The sequence below is a fragment of the Pomacea canaliculata genome, linkage group LG11 (genome assembly GCF_003073045.1).
Source record: "Pomacea canaliculata isolate SZHN2017 linkage group LG11, ASM307304v1, whole genome shotgun sequence".
NCBI classification, from domain to species: Eukaryota; Metazoa; Mollusca; class Gastropoda; order Architaenioglossa; family Ampullariidae; genus Pomacea; species Pomacea canaliculata.
The window spans coordinates 21,741,549-21,757,402 of NC_037600.1; the positions used below are offsets into that span (position 1 = coordinate 21,741,549).

General features: G+C 40.9%; 1 protein-coding gene across 4 annotated transcripts in view; it reads right to left on the minus strand.

The window, feature by feature from the left end:
• Positions 1-2,281: 2,281 nt before the first annotated feature.
• LOC112575066 (ubiquitin carboxyl-terminal hydrolase 20-like) overlaps positions 2,282-15,854 on the minus strand; it is a 29,006-nt gene continuing 15,433 nt past the window's right edge. For 3 of the 4 annotated variants that reach the window (XM_025256606.1, XM_025256604.1, XM_025256607.1), the window contains 14 exons: positions 13,942-14,033; positions 13,081-13,274; positions 10,732-10,836; positions 10,039-10,084; positions 9,682-9,793; positions 7,821-7,886; positions 7,011-7,170; positions 6,646-6,709; positions 6,325-6,430; positions 4,133-4,214; positions 3,817-3,925; positions 3,513-3,618; positions 3,053-3,292; positions 2,282-2,865 (listed from right to left, as the gene is read on the minus strand). In XM_025256606.1, coding sequence (XP_025112391.1) covers positions 2,444-2,865; positions 3,053-3,292; positions 3,513-3,618; positions 3,817-3,925; positions 4,133-4,214; positions 6,325-6,430; positions 6,646-6,709; positions 7,011-7,170; positions 7,821-7,886; positions 9,682-9,793; positions 10,039-10,084; positions 10,732-10,836; positions 13,081-13,274; positions 13,942-14,033 — 1,904 coding nt within the window. In that variant the 3' untranslated portion in view covers positions 2,282-2,443. The remainder of the gene's footprint in view (positions 2,866-3,052; positions 3,293-3,512; positions 3,619-3,816; positions 3,926-4,132; positions 4,215-6,324; positions 6,431-6,645; positions 6,710-7,010; positions 7,171-7,820; positions 7,887-9,681; positions 9,794-10,038; positions 10,085-10,731; positions 10,837-13,080; positions 13,275-13,941; positions 14,034-15,854) is intronic. The other variant, XM_025256605.1, reaches the window with a different exon arrangement.

The window sequence follows — 15,854 nt, forward strand, 5'->3', positions numbered from 1 at the left end:
AGCATTCTTTGGGACCCAAGTTACAATTTCAGACTCTGATGTTCATAACTGCTTTGTCATCCATATATGGCTTCTTATTGTAAATTAACAGTGTGTAACATTTTAATATTTCAAAGCAACATATCTCCCAGTGATTAAAAAGTAACTAAAACAAAGTGAACTGTGCTCTGTTGTTTTGTGAGTGCAATCTTTACCTCCACCTTTTTTTCAAAATTTTATCTTCTGTAGGTTTCAAAATGCTAGTTCCTGTAAACTGTTTAGTGACCGCAAGAAAGACCAAAGTGACATGCAAGACAAAGAGAAAGCAGCAGCAGCTACACATCTACATCTGTGTGCTTTTAATTTTAGTTTTACAAAAACCATTTCCTGTAGGAGTTTCAGGTACTTCCTGGCATCAGGAAACACATATTTAAAACAAAAATTTAGCCAGAATCTGTTTTTCATCACCAATATTCAGTTAAACATTTCGGACCAAAAAATCATAGAGTTCAACATTTCAGAAATATTTCACCTTAAAGGAAAGAGGCAAAACCAATCCAGTGTAAGTGGCAGTTGTCCCTGCCAAAGCCTGACTGCATCAAAATCATCTTCATGTTTTGAGAGATCACTTGACCACAAGCTCATCAACATGTTGCAAGAGCTCATATGACCCTAAAAGCTCATCCGGCAAGGCACAGAGCCCGAAGGAGGAAAAGGAAGACAGGATGAGGCAGGAAGACGACAGGCCTTATCTACCTCTTTAACACTTTTCATAAAGGGGCCAGACTTCAGTGCAGCTGACGCCCATGGTGAAACAAACTACTTCAATAAACAATCAGGTGACTTAGCATAGAGAATAAACTGCCGTCACAGCAAACAAGCTGACTGGCTATGATGAACCAAATCACCTCCATACAGACTCAAGTGCATGTCTTAGCATCTTAGCAAAAACCTGACTGCTAGTATCTCTGGAGACACTGTCAAGCTGTATGTAAACTTGGTGTCATGGATAAATCAGTGTCAACCTGCTGGTGACAGATAAATGTAACCCTGGTGACACATTAAGTATTATAGAAATACTTAAGGAGACATATTAAGCTATATAAAAACTGCCAGTGACACAGATATACCACTCTAAATAAATCCACTGTAGACAGATATATCAATGAACATAAACTCTGAAATAACACATGATTGTTGTACAGATCCGTAGTGGTACCTAAACAGTGACATAACTATCAATCCTACACCTTGTAAACAGATCACAGATTAAAATCATACTTAAATAGTGTTTTCATTAATAATTATCTAAAACTTTTCATCTAAAAATCTCATCAAAAACAGTTCTTAAAAAAAACAAAACAAAAAAAGGAAAAACAGACAACTAGTCTTTAAGTCTGATACTAGTACTTCAATGAAAGAAGACAAAAATATAAATAGGCCATCTCCATTACAGACAGCAAGAGTGAAGCCTCCATCAGTTTATTGTTTACTGAAGTGACCAATTCAGGATTTGTTTTAATTCACAGGTGCAATGGATACTGCACAGACTTTCAAAGCCTGCATGAACTTTTGGTAAAACACAAAAGCTGTGACATTATGAAAAAAATACCAAAAAAAACCCCCAAAAAAACAAACCGAAACATGTTGAGGTTTTTAAATAAACCACAAGGTAAGCTGACCTAATGACCCAGTTTTAGCCTGACTGCAAACTGTCATTCAGCTTCAGGACATGAGCTGCAATTCACAAGAAAATTAGCTGGACCTTGTTATGTTCACACCATTCAATGGCAGGGTATTTGGGGACATAAAAACTATATAGGCTTTAGTGTTCTTAGGTATGAAGGTAACTTGCCTTACATGCTTTGTTTATGTTACTAAAGTACCAATATCTACCAGCTATTTTTATCAAAATAATCTGTTGGCTCGTATTTTATCATCTTACTTTGTAATTTTTCAGGAAAAAAGTAAGCCCTGATAAAAATGTTATCTCTATTAATGCTCTTCTGTCTAGAGCACAACATCCAAAGAAATACTCAACAGATGACTGTTCCACTCTGTCGACAAAAAATGTTAAATATTTTCTCATGATGGGTGACATACACACAATAAGAATTATGCTGGGAATTTAGCGTGCAGATCAGAAAAACATGCCAAATGAGAACAGTTTATAGTACAGACAACAGCAGACACAACTCTGCTAATAATTAAAAGTTATTAATTATAAAGAGAAAACTATAAAATTCATGCAATTACCACTGTCTGTAATTTGTAAAGAATTAAAGAAGCTGGCCATTGCCCACACATTCTGCATGGTCTGTTAACCAAGTTTTTATTAGTTCAGTAAATGATCAAATACACACCAGAACACTCTATCTAACGTAAGTTGGAAAACGCAACAAGTGTAATCCCACAAGCTGCATGATTTGCCCCAAGAAGAGGTTCATATGAAGAACTACAGCCATCATAGTCGCGTGACATCCATTGGCTGAGGAATTCCCTTGAGTTCTTGCTGTGTGATGAATACACCACTGGATGTTCTTAGCTCCCCCTCCTCAGTGCATTCTGTTACATGCCCATCTGCTGTGTCTGCCTCCTCTGCATGTGTGTGCTTGACACTAGTGTTAGTGCTGCTCTTGGATGGAGACATGGATGGCGTGATGGTGGAGGAGGAGGAGGAAGAACTAGTAGGAGGTCCCCGTGTCTTGTCTGCTGCCACAGGGACGTGTTCTGATGATGAACCGTCATCAGATGGTGACGGGGATGCTGACAAAGCCAGAGTGGCAGAGTCATCAGAAGGTGTGCTGGTGATGCTGGATGCTGCTGGCTGACAGGGAGCTGATGGCATCAATGGTGGTGGGCTTGATGAGGAAACTGCTGAAGTCTCTGGTGACAATCACACAAATCAAACCTGAGAAAATCCTTCTATAAACTGCTTCTGTCATCTATACATATATGCATACTTCATAAGATGCAGGGATAGTTTTATGCAAGGAAACATTTTTCAGTTTCTAACATTAAGTGATGGAAAACCCACACCAAACAAACTTTTAAGATCTGAGAAAACTTGTACCTTTAATGGTAGAAGAAGGGCTGCCTGTGCTGCTAATGGCAGGTGAAGCAGCAGGGGAAGTGGCAGATGATGAAGACAGTGTGCGCTGTCTGATGATCAGCTCTGGTCCTCCACCGTAGATGTTGTGCAGGAAAGTCCACATGTCATGTGACAGCTGTCCATAATCAGATGATGGGCGAACGTAGGGCTGCCCACCACGATACGAGGCAATGCGACTGTTGTCAATCATGCCTGGAGGGGCTGATGTTCAAAATTCAAAAACACAAGAACAGGTTACAGGAATAACATATTTTTGTTTTCCATATAAACACATTACAGAAAAATTTCTTTGGTTTTCACGGTAACACATTATAGCAGCATTTCTTTGGCTTGTACATAAACACATTTTTTAGGACCAACCCCATTTATGAGTGTGTTTCTTTATCTGAATTTAATTCATGCAAGCAAATGAGTAACTCACTGTCTGTTTTCCCCCGCACAAAAGCCTCCCATTGTCTGAACCAAGCCATGCTCATGGCATAGATGTGTGGCTGATGGTTCTCTTCTGCCTGGAACTTTTCATTCAACTGCAAAAGTGCAAGGACAATGACCAGCTTTGTCCTCCAACCAAATGCACACAGATGATGCCTGACTCTGTCTTGTAGTCAAAAGTACAAGGCCATTACCTTGGTCAAATACACTTTTTCCAAGACTCATCAGTATTAACATCCACAGGTCAGCAGTCAAGTTCTTACCATAATGAAGGTAATCAAGCATGTTCTTACCATAATGAAGCTGTCCATCTCATTTTTCTGGCGAGTGCGAAGTTTCTCCAATTCCTGTTGACATACCTGGCAGGCATACAGTCTGTTGCACACAGGACCTCCACCAAACCTAGCAACAAAGCCAATGGTTGCCATTTGCCTTAAATATATGAATAATACATTCCACACAAAATGCAACAAAACTTAACAGTTGTTTCAAACAAAGAGGACATAGGTATGTCAACAACCAAAAGTAACACATTCTGTGACAAACATTAGTATGCCCTTCAAGTTTATGTACAGATGTACCCAGTGTAACAAGTACTAAATCCCTCACTTTTTGTATAGCAGCTCCCACACTGACTGCTCCAAGGGCTCTACAAGCTCTTCAACATGGCTGACTTTGTTGGGTGGAACTCCTACATCAAAACAAAATAACAAAAATACATTACATAAGTCACATACAGTGTGGTACAAAAACTAAACTTTTAATTTATGACTGCCCACACAGTTTAGAACTGTCTGGATCCATAAAGACCATCATTATGACAACAGTTTCAGCTGTCATGAGGTCTAGTAATTTAACCTGACAGCAACTCATGAGCTTTAAATAGTTTATAAGGCCTTCTGGATAAATGGATCTCAAACCCTGACCTCTCACAGGCAGAGAGAGGTGCGGGCTTAGGAGGTGTGGGGTGAGGAAGCTTTCACACACACACAAAATAATCTCACTCAAAGTCCCCATGACTGAAAAGGTTATGATGACCTTCGTGTTGGCAAATGGAAGGAGGATGGTGGAAGGTAGCCTCTAATAACAAGTGACAATATGAACACAGGTAGCCTTTTGTCGCATTAGGTAATCAAGGGCCAAGGGTTTCATTCTCACGGGTAAACTTACCGATACAACAGGCACTCAAACGCCTGATGCAAGTGACAAAACCAATTGCTCCTCAGTAAACAAATAGGTACTCACATGTAGGACAGTGAAAAAATATATGTTAATTAACAGTCACAAGGCGTGGCTAACCAACAAGCGACAAAAGAGAAAAAAGGACCCCAAACAAAAACCCGTAAAGAAACAAGCAAACAACCCAGCAGACCAATCAAAGCAAATTGATGGGGCACCCGCACAAGCCTAGGGATGCAACCAAACACTTCAGCGGGCACAAAATAAAATAACCCCGTTATGTCACCCACACCCTTCTCCCTGATCTCTGCCCAGGGCAACACCCTGCGGCAGAAGCACTGAGCTAGGTAAACTAAAGAGGTCTGACAAGGGCTAAACACAGGCAGGTAACACTAATCAGGAGAGGTACAAAAAGTGGGGCACAGCCTGAGTCCTTGGTTGTGCAAATGCAGCGCCAGTTACCCAGTGTCTCCCGGCACATGCAGACCCAGGCGCTGCTCCTCTGCCAACAGTAGTCCACTTATTTCAGAGCCTTCTGGTGGCAGCTCCAGATCAGGGCCCCACCTGCTGAGATTCAGCCTGACCTGAACCTGTCAGCCCCTGACCAACAGCAGTGGCGGCATGCTGCCAGATGTCGACCCGCAATGGCCAGGAATCCAAGGAAAATCCACTGATTACACAATCCACTCACAAGATAAGAAAAATAATGACAGTAACGATGATGATGACAAGAATGATGTTTGAAGATGAAGACTGAGCCCAGCGGCTCGTGATGTGTGTTCTTCTGTCACTAACAGAAAACACCTGAAGGAGTGCTGGTTGCCAGGAGGGGGGGGGGGGGCATTGGTGTTTTACGCCGTGCCAGCAACTGAGGCTATATTACGGCAAGCAGCCAGCCCTGTAAACAGATGCCACATGCAGAGAAAGAACAGCGTGCCCAAGACGAGAAATGAACTCTGGGCAGCAAACCTTCACAGTATTGGTGACAGGCGCTAACCGTTGCGCCACCGGGCCGCTGCTGGTTGCCAGGAATCTGTCCAATGCAAACTAGCAAATGGAACCACAACACTGCTGTGTCCAAAGCACATCAGTATCCTCTTGAGCTCTGCAAGCCTCCCAGCACTCAAAGAACTGGCATAGACCTCTCCAATAACATGTGACGGTTACTTGCTGCCCTTTGCCTTTCCAATGGGCTCAGCCTCCATGTGATTATCTGCATTGGACAGACACAGCCAGCTTTGCTCCAAGCTCAATGTCTACTGACCATGGGAAGTAGCCCTGGTCCTTTTCACCCAACAGGGAAACATAAAAATGGAAAGAAAGGGACGCAGGGGCTACCCTGTAATTAAGAGCTAGAAACTGGCCTATCTACCTCTGGTTAAGGGACTAAGCAGGGAACGGCTGAGAGGCCCCCACATCCCCTCCCTTGTATCCTGATCGGTGTTGAGCCAGTATATGACATCACTAATAACAAGAGACACTAACACATGCAGCCTCTAATAACACAGTACTGACGAAGGATTCATTTCAAACCCACCACTATGTTTAAGATCAGGACACAATATAACAATAAGCCACAAGTCTTGATAAAAATCTAACAGTAAGGTGACAATTGGGCACACCTCCATGTTTACAGAGAAAGTCTGTGTTGGTGATGGGCCCTGGCTCAGCAAACGTGTTGAAACGATTGATCCACTGTTTGGACACATAAAACTGCAGAAGACTTGGCTGTAAACAAAAACCTAAAATAACAACAAGCAGGCTTTGCTACAAAAAATGTTGAATAAGTTAATGCTATGAAGAATGTTTAAAACAAAAGAATGGCTTTGTTAATGCAACAAAGTTCTACAGGATGAAAAATTTTACAATTCATTCTGCAGCCGATTACAAATTTGACAGAAATATTATTTGTTGTTGTTTGTGTAATATACTCAGAATCTCACTTCATGTGCATCACGCAGTTGCATGGCTTTCATTCTCAAGCTGACCATGTGTTCATCAGATTTCCTGGAAAGCAGGATAACAAATTTCACCAACACTAGATAAAAAGGAGAAAGATGTAGCGCTCTATAGCCAACCAAACAAAACAAATTTTTATTGAAAATATTTGTGAACGTTTAAATTGGAGTTCTCAGCCAAACACCAACGCCTCTTTCTACTCCTGACAGTCAAGGGGTGTGGGGTGAAAGCTAACCATACTTGAACAAAAGGACTTGGGAAGACAGATGAAGGACTTCTTTAGGCTGCATGCATGTAATTTTATTTTAAACTGAAAAGCTGCTTTGCAAGAGAAAAATTAAGTTCACACCTGTAGAAGAGGACATAGGCTTCACTGTTGATTACTTGTGACACATCAACTTCTGTAACATACTGATCGTCATACTCATACCATTGCTCATTGACATGATTGAGGCAGTATGCTGTGTAGTGACCCGCTGCAACACAGCACAACCACTTCACTTGTATATCTAGAGGAATTCCAAAAAATTGATTAGGTACTCAACCTTCTAGTCTTTACTCACCTGCTCAGCTTACCTTCTAAAGGGGAATGAATGACAAGTAACAAGGTACCACTGTATTTCATGATTGTGTTCTCTTTATTTGTTAATAGCACAAAGGCTCTTAAACTGTCTGCACCTTTGCCTTGTGTTCCTAACATACCGACACTATTCAAATTGGTCTACTTACTGTCTTTTACATAAATAATGGTCAATGACAAAACCACTGATGCACATAAAAACATTTGATATTTTAAAAAAAAGATTCAACTCATATTTCTTGGTTTTATAGTTATTAGGTTTCTGAATAGCTGTAAAAGAACAGTATCAGAAGATAATGCATCTGGAAATAGATTGCATAGGAGGGATAGAAACTACCACAGGGAATGAGTTAATTATCTCCCCTCACAGGAAACAATGTTTGTGCAGGTGATAGTAACTCTAGCAAAGAGACACCTGAGGTCATGATGCAGTCCCTTGTAACAAGCAAGCTATCATTTGTAAGCTGTAATTCACAAGTAAGCTATCATTTGCAAGCTGTAATGTATATTGCATCCTCTGTCAGCATAATTTGTCAGAAAATACTTCCAAAGCAAGCATGATAAAAATAAGAATCTCACCCCCAGCAGTCCCATGGTGACAAACCACAGCCACCAGGTCATAAGTTGTGATCTCGGACTTGCAGTCTGAAAACACACACAGAGGCACATGTGTACCAAACCCCATGAACACTGGTTGTCATGTTTCATAGCTGATACAGGTCTCTTGGCCAGCAAAAATATGTGAATATTGCTACTACAGCTAACAATAAATTACAGTAAAATGTTTTGCAGTTCTTTACATGTGCCAAAACAATAAGCCACTTGACTGAACAGGAGAATAACTAAGATGTGGTGGAAGAGGTTAGAAAAAAGTGTAGGCAATCTAGACTGGTCTTACCTTGACCTAGCATCTTACCTTGACAAACTCCAACATCACAACTGAGACTTGAAAATCACCCTAATTCCAAATGAGGGTAAACATAATGCTGAAAGAAGGCTTAATCCCAAATGAGAGAAGGGTGAGGCATGCTGAGTTGGGTGTACAGAGCACCACTACCTGGATAGTTAACACTGTCCTTCAAGTAAAATGCTTATAAATTATAATCAATTCAGCAGATATTATCTATTCAGGTAGCTAAAGTAATGTGCACCCAGACCCTGGTCGTCAAAAACAGCCATGTCTGAAAGATGTCTTAAGTATTGTTGACAATGGTAAAAAGAAGGACTCGTGAAAACTTAAAATCCCCTACTATCAGTGGTCTTGATAGCTTTCAACAGATTGCCCCTTGTTTTAGAAAAGATGTCAAAATAACACTCAGACAATTGGGGGGAAGGGGCAGGAGTGGTCAGAAGGTTCAAGAAGAACCCTTCTCAATGATCACACAGTTCTCTGAAAAGGAAAATGCAAAGAAGGCTGTCTAGTAGTACCTTCAAGTGTCAGAAGAAAAAAACTGCAAATTTGTGATCTCACTAGTCAAGAGAGAACTGGACAGCATTTATATTCAGTTAATATTCATATATTAGACTGGAAAAAGTACAGAAAATAAACTTTATTCAACAAGCTTAGCTTTGTAATTTTCCCTTCCTAAATCATGTCATGGGAACACCATCAATACAACACCGATCAGCATAGAGGGAGAAGGCCTGCCGATGGTTGAAAGCTTCACCTACTTGGGCAGCGTGGTCAAGCAGGATGGAGGAGCAGGCAGTGACATCCAGAGCAGACTGAGCAAAGCCAGGGGCATCTTTTGTAGCCTACGCAACATCTGGAAGTCAACACAGTACAGCATCCATACCAAGCTGAAACTATACCAGAGCCTGGTCATGTCCACTCTACTGTACGGATTAGAATGCTGGCGAACGAGTGACAGCGAGCTCAACAAACTGTCAGTCTTCCACACCAAAAGCCTGCGAAGAATCCTGGGCATCTTCTGGCCAAGGACAATCTCCAACGAGGAACTGCTTGCCCAGTGTGGGCAGGAGAGCATGACCACCATCCTGATGAAGAAGCGATGGCGCTGGATAGGTCACGTCATCAGAGGCGGGAGCAACTCCATCATAAAGACTGCCTTACACTGGATGCCAGAAGGAAAATGCAAGCGAGGTCGGCCCAAGAACACCTGGTGCCGAACTGTGGAGGCAGACATGAAGACCCAAAACCACAGCTGGGGCACTGTGGGGAAGCTAGCCCAGGACAGACAAAAGTGGAGGACCTTTGTCGCTGCCCTACGTGCCGACCGGCATAATGGCAGGAAGTAAGTAAGTAAATCATGTCATGGGGTCATATTCAAAGAAGAAAATTGTATGCAAACAGACTTCTGCAGATACACTTGGCGCAAGACCGTTTGACACTGTCTTACCTTTGTGTATGGGTTCACCTCTAGGCCATGCTGTCTTACCTTTCTGTAAGCAGTTTCAACTCTAGGCCATGCTTTCTTACCTTTGTGTAAGTACGGCTTCATCTCTAGGCCATGAAGAGGGAAGGAGATGTAGCTGCTGATTTTGGATGAAAAGAATTCGTGACGGAACCTCTTCAGATGTATGCACAATATCTGTAAACAAGGAAAAACAAACAAAAACAACTCATAGCAGAACCTCTTCAGATGGATACACAATATAATGAAAATAAGGAAAAAAAATCGGGCTAAATGTAAGCAATATACAGCTATCAAAACTGACTTCATACACCATTCACAGAATAGCCATCAAACTAAATCACTCAGTCCTACTGAATACACTGTGGTAACTTTTGACAATGGCAAGAAAACCAGTCAACATGACAACAAACCCTTCTCACCTCAGGCAGCTTGAGGACCTTGGAATACTTCAAGCCATTTCGTAGTCTACACACACAAAAATATATATGCACACACATACACATATAGCAACAAAAAGGTGTGTCATATAATAAACATGACTAGAAAACTGACCTAAGATGCACTTCACTGGACTGGTTCTACAGTATGAAAAAAGGATATCTTGTTAACACACTGAAATTTAGTGAGTTAGAACTTTTGCTCCTGAATTTATAAAGACTTACCTATCAACAATAAGCTTAAAATATGTTATTATACACAATTTATGCTTGATAATTTCTCAAATTTTATTATGAGCGAAGTACAACAATTTAATGTACCCTTATTCTCAACAAAGGACTGATACTGGATGAATCACTGTCCATTTCACTATACCCTTCATGAACACATGGCAATATAGGTATAACCACACACACATCAAAACATGGGAAGGGAACGTTAATAGATCTTGTTTATTATCTTGCCCAGAATATAAACTAGGACAAATAAGACAAAGAAAGAAGATCTCTTGAAGTGATTGCCATCTGTCCAGTTTGTGGGCACTCATCATACGAAAAGGGAGGTAAATCCCATAAAATGAGTAACACTTTTCCAAGCATTATTGAAAGGAAAGAGAGAGATAATCTCTTGAAGCAATTGTCATCTGCACCTTTTTTAAAATTTTGTACACTCACTTTTTGCACTGTTCACAACTGTACATGTTGTCTCCCTTCAACTCATCAGCTGAGAAAAAGGCCGACAGGCAGTGTTGGAGTGTAATAGTTGGCCCAACAAACCAGCTACAAGGAAGAAAAAGCGCACAATTTAAAATGTGACAATGGCCAGGATACAAAAAAAGAAAAAGAAATTTTTTTTTAATGCAAACAATATTAAATGCAGTCTGTTGGAAGTCAGGAATGAGGGTTATTATTCCTGTGTTGTAGTAAGCAGATGTCACCATTGGCCACTGGTATGAATGTGTGGGAGTATCAGTTATGGAAGAGAGTACAAGTGAACAAAGTGTTCAAAGGAGCCCCTCCATTTTTAATGAACTTAATTTTATTATACTCCAATAAGCCATCATGCTAGAAAGACACTGGAGAGATACTCTGTGTGAAAGAGACCGGGAATGAGATTCTAGACAAGGTATTGGATATGTTGTTATTATTATTATCGTCTTTGTAACTGTCAGTGAAAGCATAATATGGAATTCTAATTTTTGGTTAGAATTCTGGATACAAACAGTAGACTTTACATTCATCCGACTGGTGTATTCACTAGGGCGTGAGCGTCTCAGGGATTACCAAAGGCGGAAGTAAAGTGATCACAGAATGAAGATCACCCCGTTAACTGAGACCCAGGTGTTTCCACCACTATTGATATAAAGTTGTGTTATTGTCTCCATTAGTCTGTTGTGTCTGTACAACCAGCACCAGCTGTTGAGGAGACAGGAATAAAGTCGTCTCCATCAGCTGGATGTGTTTTCTATAGGATTACAGTGTGTACCGCATTAGTTGTGTTATTAAGGAAGAGAATTCAAAAGTGTGCTAGCGTAAGTGAAATTTTGATCTTCTGTCTGTTGTATCTGGATACTGGTTTAAGAATTTAGTATTGACGGTTGCAGTCCCACTTGAGTAACAGATGATCTATATATGCCAAAGTCTTGTATGTATTGAAGGAGTGACTGTTTTTGTTCAGAAGTTTTATGGACTCATGCATTTAAGTTGTATAAATGACTAGTATGTTAAGAGTTTGTATGTATTATTAAGATTAAATTTATGCAAATATTTTGTATGTTCATGACACTTTCCTTGACTCAGCAACAAAGATAATCAAATTCTCTCTAAAACAGAAAAGGTGAAGCCCATGGACAGGTCTTGTGATTTGTAGCGAAAAAGAACATGTGTGGATACAGTATTTGATTGTGTGCATTGTTGTGTCCCTAATAGCATTCTTCCTGTCTTAAACTGGAGACTTTAGTGCACAATGATCTGATGGACAAAAGTGTTCAAGTTCTAATAGCAAAGTGAAAATGTAATAACAAATGTTAGTAAATAGAAAATAATAATAATAAAAAACACAATTTTATATAGCACATGATCACACTCGTGAAAGAGCATGCTCTCAGCAATTGAGGCAAGAATAAGATATGACAACATACACCATACAGAAGAGAAAACAGCCTTGCAAACAATAGTATTAAAAACAGAGGAAACAAAGAGGAATAAGGGAAGAAAGAATAAGGACTGAGAGTTGCAGAAATATACAGAAAAAGACAAACAGGCAGACTAGTCAATACATCAAAAAAGTGAAAGAAAGATTAAGAAAAGGACTAGCATAATATAAATTGATGGTATGATTCAATGGTAGGTTGGTCGCAGATTTGGAAGGGAAGACGGGTCCATTGTTGGTTGGCAGCACAGTAACTACAGAAACAAAAATCTTGCTGGTAAGAACTGCTAATTCCTCGATTAATCCCTTTAATGATGATTTCACTGATATTCCCAAGTAATTCTCTTCTCTTTTACATCTTGGGAAACCAAGCAGGTAGTGTGCACTCTAGCTGGTTTATAGGTGGTATTAGAGCTGCTATCTCCTCTATCAGTCTTTCTAACAATGTCATTTATATTCCTCAGTAATTCCCTGCTCTTTTACACCTTTGGTAGCCAAACAGGATACACTCTAGCTGGTTTATAGGTGTACTGCACAGCATATTGACTGAGCTGTTGAGTGGGCACCAAACACTGTAGAAGTGTAGGGAAGGACAGAGAGTAAGGGAAAGAGATGGATGCCCCTCTCATAAAACTGCTGATCACTACTTAAGTTCCATCAGTTACACCTCACCTTCAATGGTCACAAACTTACCCTGACATATGTTCCACCTCACATTCAATGATTATTACGTTTTTTCATCGTCATACCTACATTCACCAATACTTATACTCTCTCTTGCATAGCTCTGTATTCATCAGTAACTTCGCTCTTAGTTTTACCTCTGTACTGGAGATTATGCTAACATTTATCAATGATCCACCTCACTGTACCTCTTCATCCAAGAAAACATTCTACTCAGCCAACTTTGGCTGCCCAACTGGTCTCCACAAGTTCCCCCTCTGGGCCCCACCATGGCCCCCCCAACTGGCACAGTGAGAGGATGGCCAGAGTGAAGCACCTGCAGGTGGTCCTTGGTGGGAATAGGTAGGCTTAAGTCCTGAAAGGTTTCCTTTGTTGTTGACACCTGGCGACAGTATATGCTGCATGATTTAAAACAACTGGCTACAGTACACCATCTGCTTACAGTACAAACTGTAACACACGGCCACAGAACACCGTATAGTAACATCTGGCCACAGCCCAACATGCTGTACATGATTAAAAATTAAAAAAAAAACCCACAACTTCAACTCGTACTATAGAAAACAAAATAATAGCATGGACGAAAGGGAAAAAAAACCCTCACAACTAAGCTGAAAGGTACAGTACACTTCCAGCTAAACCAGTCAAGCCATCTGAAAGTACTTTCATGTTTCCAATGAAAATGGTGAAAAATTCTTATCTTTGATTCTTACTGTACTCACATTTGTATTTATGTCACAGCTTTAAACTAGTGTCAATTTCTTAAGCACACTCATACTCAGCGACTATTAACAGTATACACAAGACCCTCGTGCATGTTAGCTCAAATGCAGAATATCCATTTATTTTGCAAAACATGCAGCAAAGTTGGCAACACCCTAAAGTTATAACCTTACATTAGTTGAGGTCAACAACATAAACTACACTTGTAGCTTGCATCAGTTGAGGTCTAAGATGCTAGAAGCATATGTCAAGACCCTACAATCATTTGTCAGGTTTTATGGTTGGCCAAACAACATATCTCTAGACATAACAAACTGTTGACTCACCCGTTCACAGTACAGGCACTGAACAGAACTTAAAATCTTCCCATCAAAGATGTGAGAGATGACACTTTCATACTGCATGTTCTTCTTGACACCTAAACAGAGACAAGTGAATGTTGAAATCATCATGAACGAAAGGTAGTACAATTACAAAGCTTGCAAATTCCTAGTTATCACGTTGGTGTTTAATGTACACTAGTAATAATCTAAAACGATACCTCTAAAGATCACACTTGGACAATTTCACTCATGCTGCTATAGCAGCGGTTCTCAAACGGTGGGGGGTGACATGCTTACAAGGGGGGGGGGGCGCGAAGGTGGTCATTTTTTAAAAGTTTCTTATACCGGTATTAGTGAAATTAGCTTACATCGTGTAACCATGTGGCGAGGGGGCTGTTGGTGCTAGAGCAGCTTTCTGCCACACATAATAAGAGCCAGGAACACGTCAGCAAGTGTACAATCATTTTATTCGCGAGCTGATACATTACAATGACCACGACTGCGTGGCATTGTTGAAGGCATTAAAAGTCGGCTTCTCTTCTCCACCTGCCTCGTCTACCATCTGCCTGCCCTCTGTCTTACTTCATCTGTGTCCTTTGTCTCGTCTCCGCCCTTCCCTTATACACCTCGGGTCAATTTGCCGCCTTAGCCCTAGTCAACAACAACAATAGGGGCCTACCGGTCCTCTGCATCAACCAAAAGAACAACCAATGCCGGCCTACTGACCTCTACATTTGTAAAATTAAATTATAATAAGATCAAGCATTTAAGTGTACATAGTTATTTCTTTGTTTTAGTGTTGCAATCTGTAGTGTACTTAGTTATTTCGTTATATCTGTGGAGGTTAGTGTTCGGATGGTTCCCAGGACTGTCCACTTCCCACGTCTGCTGCGTACGTAATGGCCGGCATTGAACTGTCCCGCCAGTGGCCACTGGACCTATTGTCACAGCTGAGTTAGCTAATTAGGGAGCCACCCGACCCATTTAGGAACGCCATGACCAGACAGTGCGGGGTGGGGGCTGAAGGAGCACCTTTAGCACTCACGCATGTACACACTCGCATATGCACACACGCGTACACATATGCATGCACCTTCACACAAGTCTGTCGCTGCGTACGTCACTGCGTACGTTTTACACGCTCTCAAACACAGTCACACTCCACATGCGGACACACAAGGCTAAGAAGTCTAGACTTTGACCCCAGGTGTGGAGGGGGTGGTGGAAGGAAAGGTCAAAGCTACGTTACGTAACCCAGCTGTGGGAACAGAGGAAAGACAGTTTCTGGAACGTTCCGCTGGGATGGGATAAAGACAGCAGTTTTAATCCAAATTTTGGAGGTGAAGTACATGTGTTTGAGCTGGTGAAGACAGCCATGGATAAATTTGTGATACTAAAAGGAACTGATTGCGGTGGTTTTTTGAAAAGAAAAAGGTAAGAAACGAGCGATGTGCAAGTTTTAGGTGCTGGAGCCGATGAAAAACCAGAAAGGCCTGTTACGAAAGTAAGAAAGTATGACAATGAATACTTGAAAACATTATTGTTGATGGTAAAAAACGACCACAGTGTGTTGTTTGCCTCGCAATATTAGCTCCAGAGAGTATGAAGCCAAACAAACTACAGCGCCATTTGGAAACTCGGCATGTGGAATTAGCTTGCACACCTCTCAAATTTTTTGAACGAAAATTGCAAGAATACAAAAGAGACAAAAAAACATTTGTCTCACATACATCAATTCCTAAGAAAGCTTTGATGGCTTCGTATCAAGTTTCCTATCGCATTGCTCAAAACAAAAAAGCACATACGATCGGAGAGTCATTAATACTGGCTGCAGAAATGGACATTGTAGGGACCATGATAGGAGAAGATGCTGCTACGCAACTGCAAGCCATTCCTTTGTCAAATGACACAGTTCG